The 20,972-nt window shown below is 39.6% G+C and overlaps 1 protein-coding gene across 1 annotated transcript; it reads right to left on the bottom strand.

Moving 5' to 3' along the window:
* Positions 1–1,082: 1,082 nt before the first annotated feature.
* MFSD11 (major facilitator superfamily domain containing 11) lies at positions 1,083–18,921 on the bottom strand. Its single transcript, XM_038157298.1, has 14 exons — positions 18,701–18,921; positions 18,321–18,492; positions 16,763–16,818; positions 15,670–15,777; positions 15,166–15,245; positions 14,975–15,071; positions 13,252–13,310; positions 11,065–11,206; positions 10,226–10,266; positions 9,389–9,454; positions 7,177–7,302; positions 6,147–6,321; positions 5,019–5,154; positions 1,083–4,511 (listed from the first exon to the last, which is right to left on the bottom strand). The coding sequence occupies exons 2-14, from the start codon at positions 18,414–18,416 to the stop codon at positions 4,344–4,346; spliced, it is 1,350 nt and encodes a 449-aa protein (XP_038013226.1). The 5' UTR covers positions 18,417–18,492; positions 18,701–18,921; the 3' UTR covers positions 1,083–4,343.
* Between the last annotated feature and the right edge of the window lie 2,051 nt (positions 18,922–20,972).

Here is a 20,972-nt window from a genome sequence, read left to right as displayed (position 1 = left end):
TGTTCCTCTGCGGTACTAACTCAACCTCTGAAAATAAATGTATCGAGGCATCATTCTGAATTTATCCATGAAAATCATGAGTCTCAATCTTGCTTTTGAACCAGCATGGTGATATCAAAAGGGCAAGATCCTTGTAAAGCAGCAAACTTCCCAGTTCAGGTCCATCTCTAAATTATCCCATCTTTTATTATTTCTACCTGCATGTTATACAGGGATCAAGGAAAACATGGTATTAACTGCTGCCACCATTTAATTAACATTTGTGGGTCTCCAAGGAAAACAGAGGTGTGGATAAAGCCTTCAAACACACATTGCACCAGGAAAATTAATGGTTGTGATGGTAAGGTCATGCCTTGACTAACACACTCGCACAGTTTGGGTCCAAGGTGGGTATTGTGGCTCCTGGCATGATGCTGAACATTGCATTTCCTATTTACACTGACAGCAAACAATTCATGCTTGCCCTGAAATACAGAATTTAGTGCTCTGCTCACACACCCCTCTGTGCATTAATTGCTGGCACTTAGGCTGGGGTCCAGGGAACCACATTCATCAGCTGAAGTAAACTTGTGGAATTCCAAGAAGGTCCAGAGGAACTCTGATTAACTCAGTGGTCCTGAACTTATGGCCTTGTACACTTAAATTATTTTTCCATAAACCACAGCAAACCCCACCAGGAAGTTCTCTCTCCAGTGTATTTTAAAATGGTCACAAACATTCAAAGAACTCACTAGCACAAGATTTCTTGTTTTTCATAACTGTACCACCGAAGGGTGACCTTGGTTAAGGATTTTTGGGGGTTCTGGTTGTCTGGGGTTTTTTAATACACCTTTAAGAGTTTGGCAGTACCTGCAGAAAATTATAAATTTGAATTATTTTTTAAAAATATTTTATAAATGGTTCTCTTCCTTATCTCAACTCGCTAACATAGATTGTACCTAATTAAATTAACACAAAAGTAATTAAATTACACAAAAGTAAAACCACATCATTAATTAGGAAGGAATTCCACAGTTCTGGAAATTCTCAGCCCATGCATCCATGTATCAAAATGAAAACCAACTGGCAAGACAAAGTACAGGTATGTTTATATGAGATTCATTGAAGACTAATTTGTAGCAGCTTATTTGGCACTCAGCTGTCAAGAAAAGCAGTTTTCATTTCCTGTTTAGCATTTGTTTGAAAAACATGAGGATGTGATATTAAATCAAGATATTAAACCTTAGTAACACCCTAAAAGAATGAGGGGGAAAAAATGAAAGAGGACTTTTTAATAAAGCAAAGCAACTTCATGTATAATTTTGCCTATAAAGATGGAATGTCTAATATAAAACAAACCCACAGATAAAGCAAAAGTCTTCTTTTCAAATCCCTCTTTATTTAAGAGTGAGCTCCCAATTCAGATTAATATGAAATTGTTCAAAGGCCACTGAGGTGAAATGAAGGGGCTGCAGCCTCATGGCTGGTAAATGCTGATTAACAGATTAAGAGAAGGAATCATAAATGGATGTTAGTGTTACTGTTCTTTATATTGCTACACCAAAAAGTTCAACCAAATGAGTATCTGTGTACATTGGAGAGGACTTTTCACCTCTAGGCATATTAAAGAAATATGAGTAAGTGAAAAGCAATCATATGTCATCAGCTGAATAACTGAGGCCTCTCTCTTCAGATCAAATGTCAAAAGCAATATTTATATAGTTAATTGTAAAAAAGAATAGCTATCCATGATGCAGCTTGGAGAGTGTCATGATTTCTTGTAAAACTTGTCACAGAGCAATAATACTTCCCTTTAATGACCCTATAAATAGTTCTGAGCAGTCTTCTAAGATTATCTGATACTGAGTCAGACCAGAGCAGAGAAAAAGAAAAAAGTAAAGCATCAGATTCAGAGGTACTGAAAACCCACAAGTCCTTGTTCATTCGTATCCCTCTGAGTTGGTTTCAAAATGCTTTTTGAAACTACATAAACTTAGCATTTTAAATTTCTAATAAAATGGTTCATATAATTCTTATATGGCAAATGAACATCACAGAAGTTCATAATTAAAAGGGGTCAATTTAAAAAGCGACCTCATGAGAGCCATAAGCTACTTACAATTAAATGACATTGTTTAAAAAGCACTTACAAGTTACTCATCACCACAAGATCCAATAATAATTGTTTTCCGCAAATACGCTGTAAGAAACAACTGCTCCTTGTGAACTTTCAAGTCTTTCTGCTCTCATTAAGGTGGTTGGGAGAACAGGGTTTGGAGGAAAAAATATTCAGTAATTCCCTATCTGGAAAAAAAAAAAAAAAAAGCTCTTTATCCCTTTTGGTACTCTGGAGAAAATGCAAATGTGTAGCAACAAGGGAATTTTAATCAGTGGCAGCACCCTTTAATCCACACATTTGTAGTGCTCAGTATATAAAAATCATATGCTTCAAATTGCAGGATAACAGGAGTGGGAGAGAGAGAGGCTTTGCAGTGCTGCTGGTCCCATTAATCACATATTGATTGAACACTGAATGCTTTTTCAGGCTGCCTGACAGATTGGAATGGCTCTGGTAACCCCTCACTCAAATCCATGTTCTGCCTCATTCTCTTTTACATCATTCATTAAATCTCCTGGGAATACACACAAACCTCTCTCTGCTGCTTGTCCTCACAGATTTCTCAGCTTGCTGGATGTTCAGGTGCCCTCTAATCCCCCCATTAACACCTTGCTGATCTCACAGCAAAAACCTGCTGGGAATTTAAAAATCCCTTTCTCTATCCCTGGGAATTTAAAAATCCCTTTCTCTATCCCTGTGAAAAGATGCCCCTCGGCTGTTTGGCTGTGCTCCACTTGTGACACTGCTCCTGGAGAGCAGAAGTGACAGCAAATGTCACAGGAGATGCCACCCCCTCTCCCCAGGGTTAACCTTGGGAGCTCCTACACGGTTAAACACGTGGGAGCTCCTGACATGTAAAACAGTCTTTTTAAACTTGTCTTTAAAGACAAGGCATTAACATTCTGACTGGGCATAAAAGAAGGTTGGTGAATTGTACTTTTCTAACAATAACTCCATGGAATGTCTAAAAACACCTTCTGAGTGTTCCATGCCTGCTCTCTGCCCACCAGACAAACACAACTGCAGAGTTTTATGTAGGCAGATGAAGACAGGGTGAGCTGCAGTCAGTGCCTGTTACATCACCTATAACAGTTCTGGATTAAAATTTAGTTACTATGCCTGTAACCTGGCTTTCCTATTTGGTGGAGTAAGATTACACTTCAGTTTTCCCAAAACAGACTGAATAGAACAACTTAGGACAAGTGTTTCAGGTTATGCAGTAGAATAAACACTGCAATATTATTCTGACAGTTCACATTCTGAGACTATTTGTATTTTTTAAAGTTGCCTTAGTGCTCCCATCACAGATTTCCATCATTGACGAAAATGCCATTGAACTCAAAAGAGCTATTTGGGATTCTGGGAAGGAAGCTGTGGATTATGGTCCTCCATAAAGCAATACCCTGAGGAAGGCTCAGCACCTTTCCCAACACAGCTCAATTCTGAGATGCTGAGCCAGAAGCTGCTTTCCACCATCAATATTTCACAGGTCTTGGGATCCCAGCCTTAAGATGGCCAAGGGTGATTTCTTCATAATCTTGTAAAATCTATCATGTCACACTATAATCTGATTTACTTCCTTACAAAAAAAAAAAAAAATTAAAAACACCAAACCCAAAAAAGCCCACAATAGAAAAAAACCTAACCAAACAAAAAAAACCCCATGGATCTGACAACTTGAGCACATGAAATAGATTAATAAACAAATGGTTGGGAAACAAGGAGCTGAGGGATACAGAATAAGGCAACATTTCCCACAGAAATACTTCCTCACATCTAATTGTTGAAAAATTCAATGCCAAATTGATTTCTCAGCTGTGCAGACACGATCTGCAATATAATCTACCTTATAAAAATATCACTCATTCAATACAGGAATTCAAATGTCTGCAGAACTAGAATATAGGAAAAATAATTTAAGGGACAAAACCCCAAAGTAATTCTGTAGTGCACGGTAGAGTGAAATTAGGCAATTACATTCTGTAAGGGACATCTCAGAAGAGAATTGTTCAATACATGGGTCCCTGCATTTCCTTCCATTCCCAATACCAGATTTTTAACAACACAATACCACGTTCAGATGGCCAAAGCAAGGAATAAAAGCCTTTCAAATGTGGCATTTTTTTCCCCTCCTGTTTCATATTCAGTTGGACTGAAGTAGCAGCTTCCTCCACCTCAACCTCTGCAGCAACTTTCACCTTGTGACACTTCCCAAAAGCCTGTGCTGCTCCTCCTGGCACAGGGATCAGATGCTGCTGTAGTCTGAGCCACGGGCAGCGAGGGCTGCTGCTGCTCCCCACTCCACGCTGAAGAAGGTGATTGTTCCACAGAAGCCCACCAGCACCATGATCAGGAGCTGCCACTGCAGCAGGAAATAGTTGCTGTAGAAATAGGCAACTGCAGCACAGATGGACTGAGAGGAAAAACAAAGTGAAAGGATTATCAGTGGAGATTTCCAGGCTGGTGCTGCTACAGAAGGATTATCAAAGTGACATAGAGACAGTTTAATATGAAGCTCTCAGAATGCTTTTGTAGTAGACAGAGAATCTTAAGGTTTCATTATACCTCAACATATGTCTCAGCACGTCCCACAACAGATTTAGTTTTTACTTGTTATTTAAACAGCATTCAGCTAACACCAAACTCCAAAGTGTTTGTAGCATTGCAAGCTGGTATTTCAAATGGTAAAACCACTACCAAAATCTCTGGTATTTCAAACCGTTTTGTCTAGAAGCAACACAGACAAAGCCTTAAGATCATAGCCCAGGAAACTGTTTCCAGCATCACAAAACTATTTTACACCGAAAGTCAGCATGAAATAATTTGCAGAAACATTTTTCACAGCTCATTAAGAAGCCCAACCCAGTATTTCAGTAACATCCCAACAATCCTGCTTCCAAAAGGCTGTGTTAGGCAATACCTGAACAAACTTAAAGATGGCAAAGGCAGGAGCACTGTCCTCTGAATACAGGAATCCCAAAATGCTGAGGAGCTGGGTGTTGAAGCAGCTGTCCCCCAGCCCCAGCAGGAAGCTGCAGAGCATGGCCACCTCTTTGCTGAAGGAGAAAGCAATTCCAATTTAAAAGCCGTTCATTCAAACACTCACACATCTATAAACTGTTTCTGGCAGGCTTATTTGGAAAGTGGGAATGGAAGAAAGTTATCACACTTTTAATTTCCCCAGAAAAGAACTGGGAATGCCTGACTTGGCAAAAGGAGTCATTTCATCAGCTTTAATTTCTTGAATGCCAAGACTTCTGTTACTGTTACCTGCAGTCAATTCTGCACTGAATTAGAATCACTAAAATAAGGTTTTAGTGCTTGGAGCCACAAAACCCACAGAGCAGTGATTAAAAGCTGAGGCACGTGGTGAGTTCAAAAATCTGCAGGAATGTTAGAGAAAAACCAATTCATTTGACAGAAAAATACTCCAGCTAAGACCAGTCACCTGCACAGGCACAAATGCTTAGAACTGCAAGTTAGCAGCTGGGTCTGCAAACTGACAGCACAGGTTTTTCACACAAATTGGTAAAAATACAGCCCTAAAGAAAGTTGTAATGATGAGATAAGAAAGCTTTCTATATTCTTCCCCCAAACACTGAGTGCTGTAAGGGACAGGCTGCAGTCACACCAAGTGGAATTTGACAGTAAGCACTGGAAGACTTTAAAAACCAGTGCAACAGGGCAAGGCTGGTGCTCCCTGATGTGAAACTGAGCCCAAGACTGTTTTAAAATAAACTGAATTCTTAACACCCACTACAATAGATGCTGGTCCTGCTATTGTGCTACATGTCAGAAACATCAGTTGTCAAGTGACACAACTGCTACTATTCATCCCCAGGCTTTTTATTCTTATGCCATTCAAGTTCCTAAATTGGGTACACACTGGTGGGATATCTACCTTTAACAAAAACAGAATTCCTGAAAGCTTTTTCCAGGGAGTTAGTTACTACACAGAAAAAAACTCCAAGAAAATTTCTGTAGAGAAAAAGCTGTTTTATGCACATCCTGAGTTACAGCAGCCAAAGGCAAAAAAAATCCCACATACCTTGGAATCATATAAGCAACTTGATCTGTTCCTTCCATAGGAGCAATGGGGGCATCGTTTGGCATGTTGAAAAAAATTAAATAAAAGGCTATGAAGTGGACAAGGATGCCCAGCATCACCACTGGGTTCCTGCCAGAGCGACTCTTCTTGCTCAGCAAGCCAAAGATTCCTCCCCCTGCAGGAGCAGAAAAGAGGAGAGAATTGAATCAGAAGTGGAGATTTAAATACTGACAATTTAAATTACAAACGTTGCCACATTGGATAACAAAGACTGACTGATATGCAAACGGCCCCAAGGAGTTTGCCAGGGAAATGGGGCAGGAGATTGATCAGATGGGTGCTGATGAACATATTTCACCTTTTGGCAAGTATTTAAGAGCAGCCAGTTTCCTTCAGTATTGCAACATCACTGAGTGAAAATGGACAGCCTTGTGCTCAGCTCTTAATTGAAAAACATGCAACTCGATGGATTTGAGCTGCTAATGAACAGTGGTTTTTTACTAAACACCTCAGTACTTGAGTCTACAGAAAAAAAGAAATATTTACTTAATGAATATTACCTGTAGCCAAATTTATTCAAATATCACATCTCATTTAACACAAGCAAACTTTTTAAAGAAAGAAATCCTTAGTGTAAGCATTTATTCAAAAAAATTAAAATTATATCACTCAGGAAGTAATAAAAATGCAAACATAATACTATTTCAAAATAGCATTTAAAACAGCAAAATGGTGTCAATTCCCTAATAACACTGCAGCCAAGTGTTTCTCACATTTGAAGTCTGTCTATTCCTCCACCGAGGAATGCAGAATATTAGAATTGGTCTACATCCACTTTACAGAGTGTTAGGTGTAATTCACAGTGCAGTGAGGAACCACAGTGCCAATTATATTGCTACCATTTCATTTTGTGTTCACATAATTATTGCTGGAAGCTCAAAACACACTACTGAGTTAAACACACAAAAAAATTAATAACTGCATCAGCCTAATCCTTTTTGTTGTCAAAAGGTGACAAGTTTAGACTCACCCAAGATTTCTCCAACACCAATAAAAATACCAGAGAGACCAATCAGGCTTTTCTCTTCACTGCCAAATCTATTCACAGCACCAATGCACGTTCCATAGACTCCAGAAAAGAATGTTAACACCAAACCTTGGAAAGAAACCAGACAGAACTCATAGATGCACTCTCATAAAAGTCAGGAAAAAATCTTTATGTCTAAAGGCTGTTTGGCCCTCAGGTATCTTTCAAAACATTTATTTAAATTAGATGCGGGTAAGAAAAGCAAAGAGGGAATTTTAAACTATGTAATTATTATATTCTTCTATACCAGTTCCTAAAAACCACATTAGGAAAGTGTCACTAATTGGTGTCACAGGCACTCAGGTTCAGTGCTGCTACTCTTGACTCAACACCTAAAATGTTTATATTCAACAATATATACAATACAGGTTTGCGTTTGTTTATAATAAACATTTATATTTATATTTATATTTATATTTATATTTATATTTATATTTATATTTATATTTAACAAATATAAACCTACAGTTTATATTTCTACTTCTACAAAAACTCTGGAATTTTGTCAAATAAAAATGCCACGTGAAATAACTCAAAGTAACTGAAGAAATAAAGCACAATATCATTTAAGGATTTCCCCCCCCCTCTTTCAAGTTATGGCACTCCTAAAAGTCCCTGCAGCCTCAAATGCCAACGAGGAGCTAAGAATCCTAAAATGAACTTTTTTATACACACATAATGAATTTAAGCTGAGAAAGAACAAGTGCTATTTGTTTTAAATCCTCTTTCTTCCTTTCTATTGACATTACTGTGAGGAAAGGTGATACCACTGACCCAACCATGAGCAACCATTAATATAAAAATACCAACTCAATAAAACAGTGTACTTAAAACAACACAAAATGTTACTCTAAACAAAGAAAAACAGCTTAAAATAACTTTCTCATTTATATTCTTTCCTTTCTGGCTACAGCCAAATGCTGGTACAGCTCACCCTGCCCTGCTTGGATGAACTGCATGGCTTCAATAGCAGGGGTGCACTTGGAGCATCTTAATTCCAGTAATTTTGGAATAAAAGCCCCTGTTGGCCTTAGGGAATTTTCTGTTTTCCTACAGAAAGTAGCAACACCAACCCAGATCCAGAAGATGGCAGCAGATATTTTTTTCCCCAGGCTGGACTGATTTATTTTTATGCCACCTGTAAACCCAAACTTCAGGATATTCGGGCAAAAACCTGACTGACTCCCTTCCCTTGTTATCTTGCTCCACATTCCCATTCCCAGAGGAATTCATGTGAATTAATCTGGGTTAACACAACACTGGAGATGCTGTGAAGTAATTTGTTTCTCAGCTTAGTGGCTGGAGCCACCCAACTCCAGAGTTACTCCTGCTGTTTCTCTGCCAGGAGCTGCTGTAAACTGCAATGTTTGTATTTTGTTCACATCTACATTTTTCTTTTCACATAACAATAATTTTAATAATTTTTCCTAAAGGTGACTCAGAGCTTAGGTTCTGAAAGTGCATCTATTTTATAAAAAAAAACCTAATTTGAGCATGAAAAAACTACATCTGAAGCCAAATAAAGAGCAAGAAACCCCCCAAAAAACAACTCAAGGATTTTATAGGGTTTTTTTTTTGGTGGAAGAATCATTTATATGGCAAAAATACATTTTGATTTTACAACTCATACATTGGTCCAAGGATGGCAGACCAAGTTTACCTAAAAGTTGCTAAAAAGAGTGAGAACTCGTGCCACAGCCAATCCAATTGATAAAAACAGCTGGAAATTACAAAGCTGTTTCCCAATAGGACAAAGACTAAAATGATGAGCATTGAGAATCTCCCATGGCTCAATGAAGGGATGATGTACAAACAATCCTTTAATTCAAATGCAATACAACTGCATTAAATGTATGCAATACAGCTGCATTAAACAATCTCCAAACTACTGATAGTGCAATATCAAATCCCATAAAAGCCAGCTCTGTAAATTCTGCCTCTCACTTTGGGACCCAGAACTCTACTGAATCAGCACCTGCAAGTTTGGATGCACCCCTCCTCCTCCCCAGGACCCAGAAACGTCAAGAGTAACCCAAAAATAATTAAAATATCCAAATAATGTTTGCAGAGATATGGGTTAAAATTCCAGTCTGGGGTTAAAATTCCAAACAATGCCCTGCCAGTGCTCCATGGTGAAACTCTGCTGGCTTCATACCTGTGTAGGCTGTGGTAACACTGAGGAGCAGCATCTCTTTGGTGAAGCTCAGAGTAATAGATTTTTCTGTAAGGAAATAATAAAGAAAATTAATAAAACTTCTGAGGATACCACTAAGATAATCTACAGCTTCTTTAGCTCTTTGCTTAAAGCAAAAATTGGTTATTATACAAACTGTGTATTAAAGTTTTATTTACTGTTTATTACAGCAGAGTGCCAAATAAACCAACCCCAATCTGCCATCTAGAAGAAATGTGCCATCCAAAAATTGTATTTTGTAAGAAAGGCAGTGGGGGAAATATTAAAGAGGAGATAGACAGTTTTCAATTATCAGACAATTTTCTGCTCTCTGTACTTTTGTACTCTCAGTTCATGGCAACTGTCTCCTGAAAGGATAAATAGATTTTCAGTGAAGATGCCACATCCTCAAAACAAACTTAACAGTCTCAGGCAGAACACATCAAGCTTCAAAGGGAACTGCAGATGCTTCAGTTCTAAATTGTTAACTGATATCAACTGGTGACAAATCACACAGCCTATCTGACTTCATTTTATCTTCATATGTTTGTTGATTTTTATTTTTCAGTCTCGCTGCCTTTCCCAAGGAGTAACCTGCTCCTTTTGTGCTCATCTGTACAAGGACGCTGTTGTAAAGCAGTTTGGATCTGAAATCACATCAAAGGAGGAACACTCCAAGTCTCTCCTGGACCACTCAGGAGAGTTTCAATTTCAGATTGAAATGCTTTGTACGTGATCACATCATCAGCACAAACACAGAGAGCTGGCAAGGAGATGCCAGGTTCTGCTGAAGCAACTCTTAGGTGAAATTGTACTTACTGAAGGCAGCCACTGCTCTCATCATTTTGTTTCGTGCAGACCTGGGTAAACAAATTACTTGGTCAAAATGGAAGAGAATAACCACACTTTATTGCTGTGCTGGAAGGCACCTTCATTTTTCAAACTTTCTGTACATCTTCTAGCCCTGCACTATATACTGGATTATCCCAATGTATTTTTTAAAGTTTCTGAGATCTAGAGTAAGCACAAAATCTCTTTGCTGCCTGCACTAGTGAATGCTTGCTCAATAGTATCTTTCTTTTGAACATTTTTAGCTTTCAACATTTTTCCACAGGCATGCTCACTGATGTTTTTCTAACAATTTCATTGTTCTTTAAATAAAGCAAAAATATTTAAGCTGATGCCTCAGGTAAAACTGCAATGAATCTGTGTAAGTGTCCATTTCTAATGTACTTATCAGGGTGGAATATATATTCAGAGAAGACAGGAAAAAACATGTTCTAGTTTGTAAAACAACCTATAAAAAAGGAGTATTTTCTGTTTATTCCAGCCTTTCAAATGGGCTGATGAGGGTAAGATTAATAATCAGTGGAGAAGAGGTGAAGGGTATCTTTTGCAAGGCACTTGCTTATCAAAGGAAAAACTTCATGTGCAGTACTGAACTTCACCCTTGAGAACATGCCATATCAAGAACATTATTTCTGATATATTCTCATTGTTAAAATACAGATACTTTTCTGTTAAATCTGTGAATCCACCAGATTGCTGATAACATTCCTGTTTCCAGCACAGAGGGGAAGTGAATGCACAGTGTTCCTCTGCGGAGCAGGAGCACAAACGAGGAGATGTGACAACATGTTATTGCCATCAACACTCACGAGCTCTCCCCCAGGATTTCATTAGTGGAATCATCATCCCCTGGAGCTTTCGTGTCCTCTTGTTTCCTAATCAGAAAGAACAGAACTGTGCCCACAAGACTGATAACAGTCAGAGCAATGAAGACAGTTCTGCGATCGCTCTCTGTGGAAAAACAAACAAGAGCCATAACCAGATGTGCAGAAGAGATCCAAACCAATCCAGCTACCTTCCAACAACTAACACGCACATGCTACAGTGTTTAACACACACTCATTTTCTAGCTTACCTTCCACATGGAGCTGCTGGCAAACTCCTGTCTCAGTTTTATGGTGCTAATAAAATATCAGCAAATTAAAGAGGTCCCTCGCATTCTCTGCCATGCAAAGGCTATGACCAAGGAGCAGCCAATTAAAGGAAGTGCATAAATTATTAGCAGAAGAAAGTACATCTTGGAAGACTTATATAATTCAGACTGAACATAAACTGCCCCAAACCCCTTCAGATTTCTAAGAGAATCTTTTGACCAGCATCAAAACCATGAGCACCATGACATCATAAACTGTAGGCATTAAAATCACCAAAACCTCAGTGACTGCCACAGCAGCTGGAGGGGGCAACTCTGCTAAACAAGTTGGTTACAGCAGCACAGCACAGTCACATCTAATACAAAAGCCAGCCCCAATTACCAGGGTTAAGCAGGGAAAAAAAGCCAGTAACACCAAAGAGTTGTGATTGAACAAATGCATGACCCTGAAGATTTTACCTATGCTTGTATTTCCTTCCCCCTTAGCTCAACAGCAAATGCAAACTTGTCCTAAAAATAACTTGGGTATGATCACAGATCCAAAAAGAGAAGGTGTGCTTCACAGCTTGAAATGACTCTGCTATTTTTATATAGGTAGTAAAATAAGATTTGATTTTTAAACGCTGTTTGATTTTTAAGTGCTGTTAGGGTTTGATATAAAATTTTCTAATAAAGAGGAATCTCAAGACACTTAAGATGCAGGGAAATGTAACAGCAGAACTGCCTCATAGTTAATTGCTCTGTTCTGTGGTTAGCAGAGCAGTGAAGTTTGGAATGCACAGAATTTGAGACCTCCCCCAGGTTCAAAGTGTCTCCAATATTTCCAATAACACTTAAACCTTTGTATTACAGGTGAGAGAATGCAGAAAATGACCTTTAAATTTAGCCAGTGTGTCATTACCAAACCTGCACCTGTGGAGAAACTGAAAAGATGGAGCTAACAGAAACAAGAAGTGAACTGTTCTCTCTGTTCTTTCTGAAACCTGATAATTATTGTTTAAAAGTCAACATCTTATTCCTGATTGACCAGAGCAGAATTAAATCATCTGTTAAAGGTTAAAAGAATTGACCATTCTAGTAGATATTCAACATTAGGACTAAATAAGGAAAATTATCAGTAATTATAGAACAGGAAAATCAAACTTACCTGTTTACAGCACACTGCCTTCCTAGCAGCACTCATTTTTGGTTATTAAAATCTATTTTCACCACTTTTCTTAATGAATTCCCACCCCCCTACTTTGCCTGGCCTAAACAGTTGACAGAAATCTTTGGTTTAAAATCACAATCTCGACACTGTCTGGCTCAAAAACATGAATAAAATCTACTGTTACTCAGTTCCTGCTCTTTGCCAGTGAAGCACAACATCATATGGAAAAAAATACAGCATTAATTTCAATCCCATCAGGAAGTTCATCTCATAGACTATGCCAAGAAAGGGAGTTCTTTCTCCAGTCTCCCAGCAGGGCTGCCTCACCTCAGCCTCTGCCCCCAACAGTGCTTTGTGCCAGCACAATTAATGCAGACGTGAAGTAAAATCTGAGATGGTTTTCCTTTATTTTCCTTTATTCCATAGGGTTATCAATCTCCAATATGATTTAAAGAACCGTCCACACCAGGAGCTTACTTTGGAATAGGACAGTGTGTACAATATTACACACACAGCCAGAACACTTTCCCCAAGTGTATTTTGGCACCTGCACAAATGTGACTGCACAGGGAAAATCCCAGAGTAGCTATTGTGGAAAATCTCCAAGAAGAGACTACCTACAATAAATTACAAGGGGAAAAAAAAAAAAGTCTGCTTTTTTATAAGCTTCCTGCCACTTTGGAGCTCATTATTTCATCTGTTAATTCATGCTACTGTATTTAAAGGTTGGCCATATAAACAAGCACTACCCACCTGATATGTGAGTTTTTCCTTGCCAAGCCAAGTATATGTACAGATTTCCAAAAATCAAGCTGCAAACAAAAAGAGCAAAGGTCAACAATACATTCTATGAAAAAATAGGGTTGTAGCACCACATGACAAACAAAAAATCCCAAGGCTGTGCAATCATGAAAGAAATAAAGACAGGAGTCACTCTCCATGTCAACTGCTTCTATATAAAACTCAAACAAATTTGAGGATTCTGCCCCAAAATGCTGGCTATTTATTTTTATCAATCAAGACACAAGGTGGTGGCAAAAATGATTAAATCTGCATCGAAGCTGCTTCTAATTTTGGAAGCATGTAGGTTAGAAAGCTGACGTATTTCTGGAGGTGATTTTGCAATACTTCCTTTGCAGGGTCATGTGCTTTGTCTGAAGGATTGTTTAGGTCAAGGAAATTCTGTGTCCCTAACTACCATTTCCCAAAATACAGTTCTTGTGAATAAATTATTTAAACCATTTTTAAAGCCAATTTTCCTCTTACTAACTCATGTATTTTACTCACTGTAAAACCCACAATCAGCTGGGTTTGTGGAAATTGCTACTCTGATAATATACTGAGGGGTTAATTCTGGAACTGAAAACTTTAGAAACACAAAGTTTGACAAATGCAGGCTGATTCAGGCTAATGTCCTCCCAGCCCTGGATCCCATCCCCACTGCAGCATTAGCAATGCAGGCTCAGCACCCTAAGCATTTTTTTATTCATTCCCCTGGTTATCTCCCAGATTTATATCCTGGGAGAATATTCAGAACTGCTGTATAAGAGGTGGTAAAAGGATCTCTCTTCAGGAACCATTTGTGCACCTGTCTCCCATGAATTTGTTTGATTCCTTTTCAATCCTGCTCACACCGTCCAACTCTACACACTCCCAAGGCTGCAAGCTCCAAAAGTTTAATCACCCACTGTGAAAAGCACTTTATCTGTTTCAAACCAGCCCCTCCTCACTCTCACCCAGTGACCCCAGTCCAGCACAGCAGCATTTGGTGAGCAATAGTTCCACACTCAGCTCCCCTGTGCTCACATTTTGGGTGACACATTGGAATAATCTTCCTCAGCTGCTGCTCCTCCACAGGAAGAGTCCCAACCTTTTCAGTCTCTCCTCAAGCCATCAGCTCTATCTTCTTGTATAATTTCATTTTTTTCCTCTATATCCTAATGGTATTACACTCCCATGAGAGGCATTAACTGTCTCTGCACAAAACATTTAATGGCCACAACACAGCATTCCCTGCCGTGTTCTCACTGCCCTTCTTGATGCTGAGCTTTTTGTTGACTTTTTTAGTTGAGCAGCACTCAAAGTTTAATATCAGAAAGCTGTCAAAAACAAGATTTCTTTTCTGGCTTCTGGCTGCCAGGTCCAACTTCAGTGTCTTCACCTTGGCAGTGAGAACTAGCTCAATAAAGGACACGAATTGGAACAGCCCTCCAAAGCCAAGATTGCTGTTACATCCCTCAAATGCTCCCTTAACAGAAAGATCTTTTTAGCAGCTCAAGAGCTGAGATTGCAAAACTCAGCTTTCCTTCATTCCCTGTTCTGTAATGCACAACACCAATAAAAACATTGCTTCCATCTCTCCTTCCCACTGACTGCAAGGTCCCAGGGGAGTAATTTTAATGCAGTCTCCCACTTTTTAGATGTCAAAGGCAGAATGTGTACACAACAAAACAAAAACTTAACAAATAAAGTTTACCTGAACTGTAGGAGTGCCCAAAATATCCCACTGTTCCTTCCAATGGTGTTTTCATCAGAATTTTCAGTCAAGCAATTTCCCTGGGCTGTCCAGAGGACTGAAACAGACAGAATATATTGCTCAGGAAATAAAAATATTTTAAAGGTATATTGAAATCTCATAAAAAACAGCAGAGTAAGAACAATGCTTACCAGCAGCTGCAATGCCAATAAGCACAGAGGCAGTGTAGAAAGCCCATGTAGCTGGCTGGATAAAGACTGCAATGTACAGGCTGGAACAGAAGAGATCAGCTCATTGAACACTGACCTAGAGTGGACAATGCTCTTTAACAATCAGATCAAAGCACTTGGGTCCTTCTAAATCAGCTACTCTCTCCTAAGGGATGTTGAAAAACAGGGTGTATGTGAAAAATCTTTTTTACCCTTCTAAGCACATAGAATTTTTTATATTGTTATTAATCTGAGACCATAACCTCAATTCCACAGTCAGCAAAGTCTGGAAATGCTGTGGAAAAAAATGTGCTGTTTCCAGTAGGCTGAAGTACTCTGCAGGTGAACACCTGGAGTGTCTCTGTGAGAGGCTTTTCTTAGCCAGTACAATTTCATGTATGGCACAGAAGCCTTAGATGTGAAAAAAAAAATAAATTAAAGAAGTATTTCCAAGGAAGCAGGCAAAACTTCAAAATAAATGCTTACCTATAAAACACACCACTAACAACCATGGAGAACTGAGGTCCCACTATTGCAACCAGTGAAGGTGATATAAGATTTGAAGCAGACAATACTCCATAAATAATGGACATGCTACAAAAAATAAAAACAAAGAGTATTAAATACTTAAAATAAAATATAGGCTAAAATATTATTTAAGAGTGATCAGTGGATTTTAAAAATATCCAGTTAAGTACATATATAACTTAACAGCAAAACTTCAATGGTTCATTTCCCTACTTTTTTCTGTTCCCTTCGCCCATGGCACTGCACCTGGGAATACAGGAGTGAACAGTATTCCCTGGATTGCTGAGTAGAGTCCCAAACTACTGTAGGCAAAGACATCTTGGAATTTACAGCATGCATTTGTCAAACTGCCTGAACAGCAGTTATTGTATTTTGTACCCTGTGTGTCTAGAGGAGAGTGCTCTAGAACCTCATTTATCTGTCAGTGAGGTTTTCATCTTCTGCCAGATACACCACAGAAATTCTACAGACATCTTTTGTGCCAGTGGCAGTTTTAGTTTAAATTAAGGCAGTATACCACTCAAAGGAGCAATGAGGTTTTCCTACAGGACAGATTAATTTGGAATGCAAAAGGTCCCTGATCATGCCTGACAAGTTTGACTCTGCCAGTGCAACAAAGGGAATGGTTTTTGTGGCTTTGCTTGTCTTTCTGACTGCTCCTTTCACATTTGTGTAGTATTTCCTGGGAGCTGATCCACACCACCTGCCCTGCACAAACACAGTGTACAAAAGCAAACAACCAAGGCCTGAGTTAGCAGTTTTATTTATTTTTAAACTTCCACCTTCTTTGCCTCCTAAGGTAAAATGTTGAGAATGTGATGACAGTGGTTTTTTACCCTACAAAGAAAACATGCAAACCAGATATGTAGTTCAACTGGAAATAGTTCAGAGCAGAACCGTGAGAAGCCTGTTTTAAACTGCTTTAAGTGTGTCAATAAATTATGAAGTCAGCAGAACTCTGCAATCTCTTGAGAGTGTCTCTCTACTGGATGAAACTGTAACTAAGTTCACTCTGCAAGGAGCAAAGTAAGAAGAAAATCTGTGTAATTACCTCGTGTAGCCACTTCCATGAAAGTCTGTGTTGTTTAAATTCGTGATAACCGTTTGCTGCGAGGAGAAGATCATACATTGTGATATGTTAGAATCTATCTTGTATTTTGAGAACACCTGCATCCATCTGAAGTCAGTATCAAACATCAGAATTATTCATTAATAGACACTACAAAGTACTTAAAAGAATTTAAAATGTTAATTACAACTGACACCACCTCCACAACAAAGATGCAGGAGATATTTGGCAAGGAAACGTCTATGTTTGAAGAAGAAATTAGTACTTTATTATTAAATCATGGTTTCATAAAAGACCTAAAATACTTCACAAAACTTCTGTTTCACTTAAGACCTTCCTTATGTAGATAGGTATGACTATCTTAATTTTAAAAGTGGGGAAAAAAGGAGAAGTTTCAGAACAGTCTCAACTTGACCTAACTATGAATCTCTGATAAGAGTTTCCATGTTTTTCAGCTTCCCATTATCTCCCTGTTCCTTTTTTTCCCCTTGAATCAGCTTTAGTGATCATGAGACCATGTAGTTAGTTGGACTGGCAGGCAGATCTGATTGAAAGTCACTTGTAAAGACTTTTATGACAATGAATTACATGATTGCATGATCACAAAGTCCAATTCAGTGAGGTGCTGAATTCATTGCAGAATTTCTGAGATCGTTGGGCTGCCTTTGAGAGCTCACAGAAAGTATCACACTGCACTGGAACTTACAAAAACTACCCCAAGTAGTTATTTCTGTAATATTTCTGTATTATTCTGTAATATTCTGTCTAAATATTTCTGTAATGCAGTGAAGGACATTTATCTGTCTGAACGCAGCAAGGATCTCTCTTGCATGCAAGAAAAGAGCTGTAAGACCTGTGGGCTCAAAGGGGATGTTGAAACCTAACTGCCCTGCAGGAGCAGAACTAACAATACAGCTCAGGAAGTTAAAGGGCTAAACCTGGCAGTAACAGGAGTCTAAAAATTTAAATAGTAGCAGTAAATTTGGATTATGCTGTGCTCAGTTTTTGCTCTGCAAAGATACTAAATAGCAGCAAATAACTCCTTCAGCTGGAAGGTGACTTGGCAGTTTAGCAATTGTAGAAATCTATTTGTCAGGTGTTATCCACATACTCCCCCTCAATATCTAGTTTGTTAGATTATGAAAATCTAGTTAATAATAGCATGGTTAATAATAACTTAGGCAAATATTTTGAAAGGGACAATATAGAATATGCAAGGCTCAATGTAATTCAATTGTCTAACATCACAAGTGTTAAAGCAGACACTATTTTAAAGCTCAAACATTTCATAATATTATTTTTATACTTTCTAAGCAATCAGGCTCAGTTTTATATGTAGCTATGCTATCTTAAAGAGATAACCTGCTGAATTACTTGGTTAAACACATTAATCTACTTCAAACTAAACCAAAAGAAGATAAATGTCAAAGTATTGTGCACATTAGGAAATCCCAAATAAAGCAACATTAGAGCACACAAAAGACAAGCCAGGATAAATAACTGAGATGGAAACGTGGCACAAATTGAAAGTGACACCTACTGCGATATTTCCACAGGACTGGAAAGCAGTGAATATAAACATAAATGAGACTCCCAAAATAATGATGTTGAAAAGCTTTTTTCCTTCCGGAGACATTTTGTGTATTTTTTCCAAGTCCTCAGCTTTAGTCTGGAAAAACTCCTTTTTTCTTTTAAAAGTTTCTTCTTAACCCCTGTTAAAAAAAATAAAAAAAATTAAAAATAAAAAAAAAAAAAAAAAAAGAAAGCAAGCTTCAAAAATAATGATTACTTAGGGCTACTTATTAGCTGCTAGAAAATATCAATTAATCAAGAATCCTGGTAACCCGTTTAAATAATGTGCAACAAAACTTGAAAAATAAGAAGGTGTGGTACAAAAGGTGAAGCCCAATATTCCTCTACCTGTTCCCATGAAGTTCCCAGGGCTGACTGCAGTGTGTTACTCCATGGCATCCCTTTCTGCCAGAGGAGCAGCTTTCCCAATACCGAGCAGGTGAATCGGCTCAGCTTCTCGGCATTGTTGCAATGAGAATTGCGGTCCCCGGCCTCTCAATCCCCTGACGAAGGAAGGATGAGCCGCTCGCACATTTCCATGCACTGCACAGGAAATAAAGAACATTTCAGAGTCTCGATCAGCTGACCCAGCCCCGAAAGCCCTTGTGCACTATGGGAAATGCAGTTTCAGCAAAGCAACCTTTTCCTGTTTAAAGCGGTGACAATCTCCCAGTCCTTAAAATAAGAGTTATTTGTACCAGTTTTTGAGAATTGTAATTTCTGGCTGCTAAATAACACCTGGCAAAAAAATAATAAAAATATTTTTTGAAAAAATTTAAAACACACACACACACAAAAATAACTCTCACATACCAAACAAAAAAAAAAAAAATAGAAACTCCCTTCAACGACAGAATCATGGAATCACAGAACGGTGAAAATTTTGATGGAAAGGACCTTAAAGCCCATCTTGTCCCACCCCTGCCATGGGCAGGGACACCTTCCCCTGGACCAGGTTGCTCCAAGGCCGCTCCAACCTGGCCCTAAACACCTCCAGGGATGGAAGTGATACCATTAATCTTTTACTTCACAGTATTTCTAAATAATAGATTTAAGATTAATTGATCTTCAAGTCATGAAGATCTCTGTTAAAACATCAGCAAAACTGAGAGAGGATCAGACAGTGACCAAATGGCTGCTTTTGCCTGTTACCATCCTTTGTTCTGTTGGATTGGAGAATTCAGCTAAATCAGTTCTACTTTAATGCTGGCCAAAAGGACAGAGAAGGAAATGTCGAATTGATTGATGTAAATCAAACAAATCACCACATTTTTCCTCTGCTGTCTACAGTAAAGGGTTTAAAGAAACAGAGGTCTCAAAGGGGAAAAGGATATTAGCCCAGGAGTTAGATGGGCTCAATGAGAGAGTTCAAACTAGATCTGAAGTGGGATAAGGTTTCCTTGACGAACCTGATCACCTTCTGTGATGAAACAACTGCATGGACGGATGAGAGGAGGGCAGTGGATACTGTCCATCTTAACTCCAGCAAGGTTTTTGACACTGTTTCACAACACCCTCCTGGGGAAACTCAGGATGGGACGAGTGGGCAGTGAGATGATTGAGCACTGGCTGAATGGAAAATCCCAGTCATTATCAGAGGCACCAGGTCTGTTTGGAGGCATCTCACTGTGTCCCCCAGGGCTGTTTAACCCTTTTACCAATGACTTTGATGACGGGTCGATTCCTCCTCAGCAAGTTCACTGATGGCACAAAGCTGGGAGGGGTGGCCAATAGCCCAGAGTGCTGTGAGCCCTTCAGAGGAGCCTGGGCAGGCTGGGGAGAAGGGCAGAGAGGAGCTGCCCGAATTTCAGCACAGGCAAGTGCAGGGTCCTTCACCTGCGGAGGAACAGCCCCGGCACCAGCACAGGCCGGGACTGAGCGGCTGGAAAAGCAGCTCTGTGGGGAAGGAGCTGGGGCTCCTGGTGGACAAGGAGCTGTCCATGAGCAGCACGGTGCCCGAGGGCACGAGAAGGGCACTGGTGTCCCGGGTGCATCAGGAGAGCATTTCCAGCAGGTCAGGGGTGATGCTGCCCCTCTGCTCAGCCCTGGCCAGGCCTCCCCTGGAGCAGCGTCCAGCTCTGGGCTCCTCGGGATGGGAGACACGGAGCTCCTGGAGAGGGTCCTGTGGAGGGCCACAGAGATGGTCTGGGGACTGGGGCATCTCTGTCCTGGGGAGAGGCTGAGGGTGCTGGGCTGAGAGGGACCCTCGTCCCTGTGTGTCCCTGTCGCTGGGAGGGCAGAGCAGGGCCCAGGCTCCGCTCCAGGGGCCCAGCAATGGCACCAGAGGCCACGGACACCGAGCGACACCCAGGAAATTCCATCTGGACGTGAGGCAGAACTTCTTCCCTGTGCAGCGCCCAAGCCCTGAACAGACTGTCCAGCGAGGATCTCCCTCACTGGGGATATTCCAGAGCCATTTGGACACAGTCCTGTTCCATGAATTCTCTAGGATGACCCTGCTGGAGCAGGGAGGTGGGACCAGATAACCCCACTGTGGTCCCTTCCAACCTGACCCACCCTTGTAGCTCTGTGAAATAAAATCTGCACCCCAGCCACAGTTCCATATATTTAGTACATGCATTACATGTTCTTCTAATTACTAAACTGCATTTTTTTTAAA

The sequence above is a fragment of the Motacilla alba genome, chromosome 18, assembly GCF_015832195.1.
Source record: "Motacilla alba alba isolate MOTALB_02 chromosome 18, Motacilla_alba_V1.0_pri, whole genome shotgun sequence".
In the NCBI taxonomy this organism is placed as follows: Eukaryota; Metazoa; Chordata; class Aves; order Passeriformes; family Motacillidae; genus Motacilla; species Motacilla alba.
The sequence above is the reverse complement of the archived record's forward strand: the minus strand, read 5'-3'. Positions and strand labels throughout refer to the sequence as shown.

Excerpts from the sequence above, each read along its gene's own strand:
- MFSD11 (XM_038157298.1), bottom strand. The coding sequence starts at position 18,416 with ATGTCTCCGGAAGGAAAAAAGCTTTTCAACATCATTATTTTGGGAGTC. Across the intron at positions 16,819-18,320 it reads AGTCCTGTGGAAATATCGCA|CAAACGGTTATCACGAATTT; the intron begins GTAGGTGTCACT and ends TTCTCCTCGCAG. Across the intron at positions 6,322-7,176 it reads TGGTGTTGGAGAAATCTTGG|GGGGAGGAATCTTTGGCTTG; the intron begins GTGAGTCTAAAC and ends CTGCTCCTGCAG.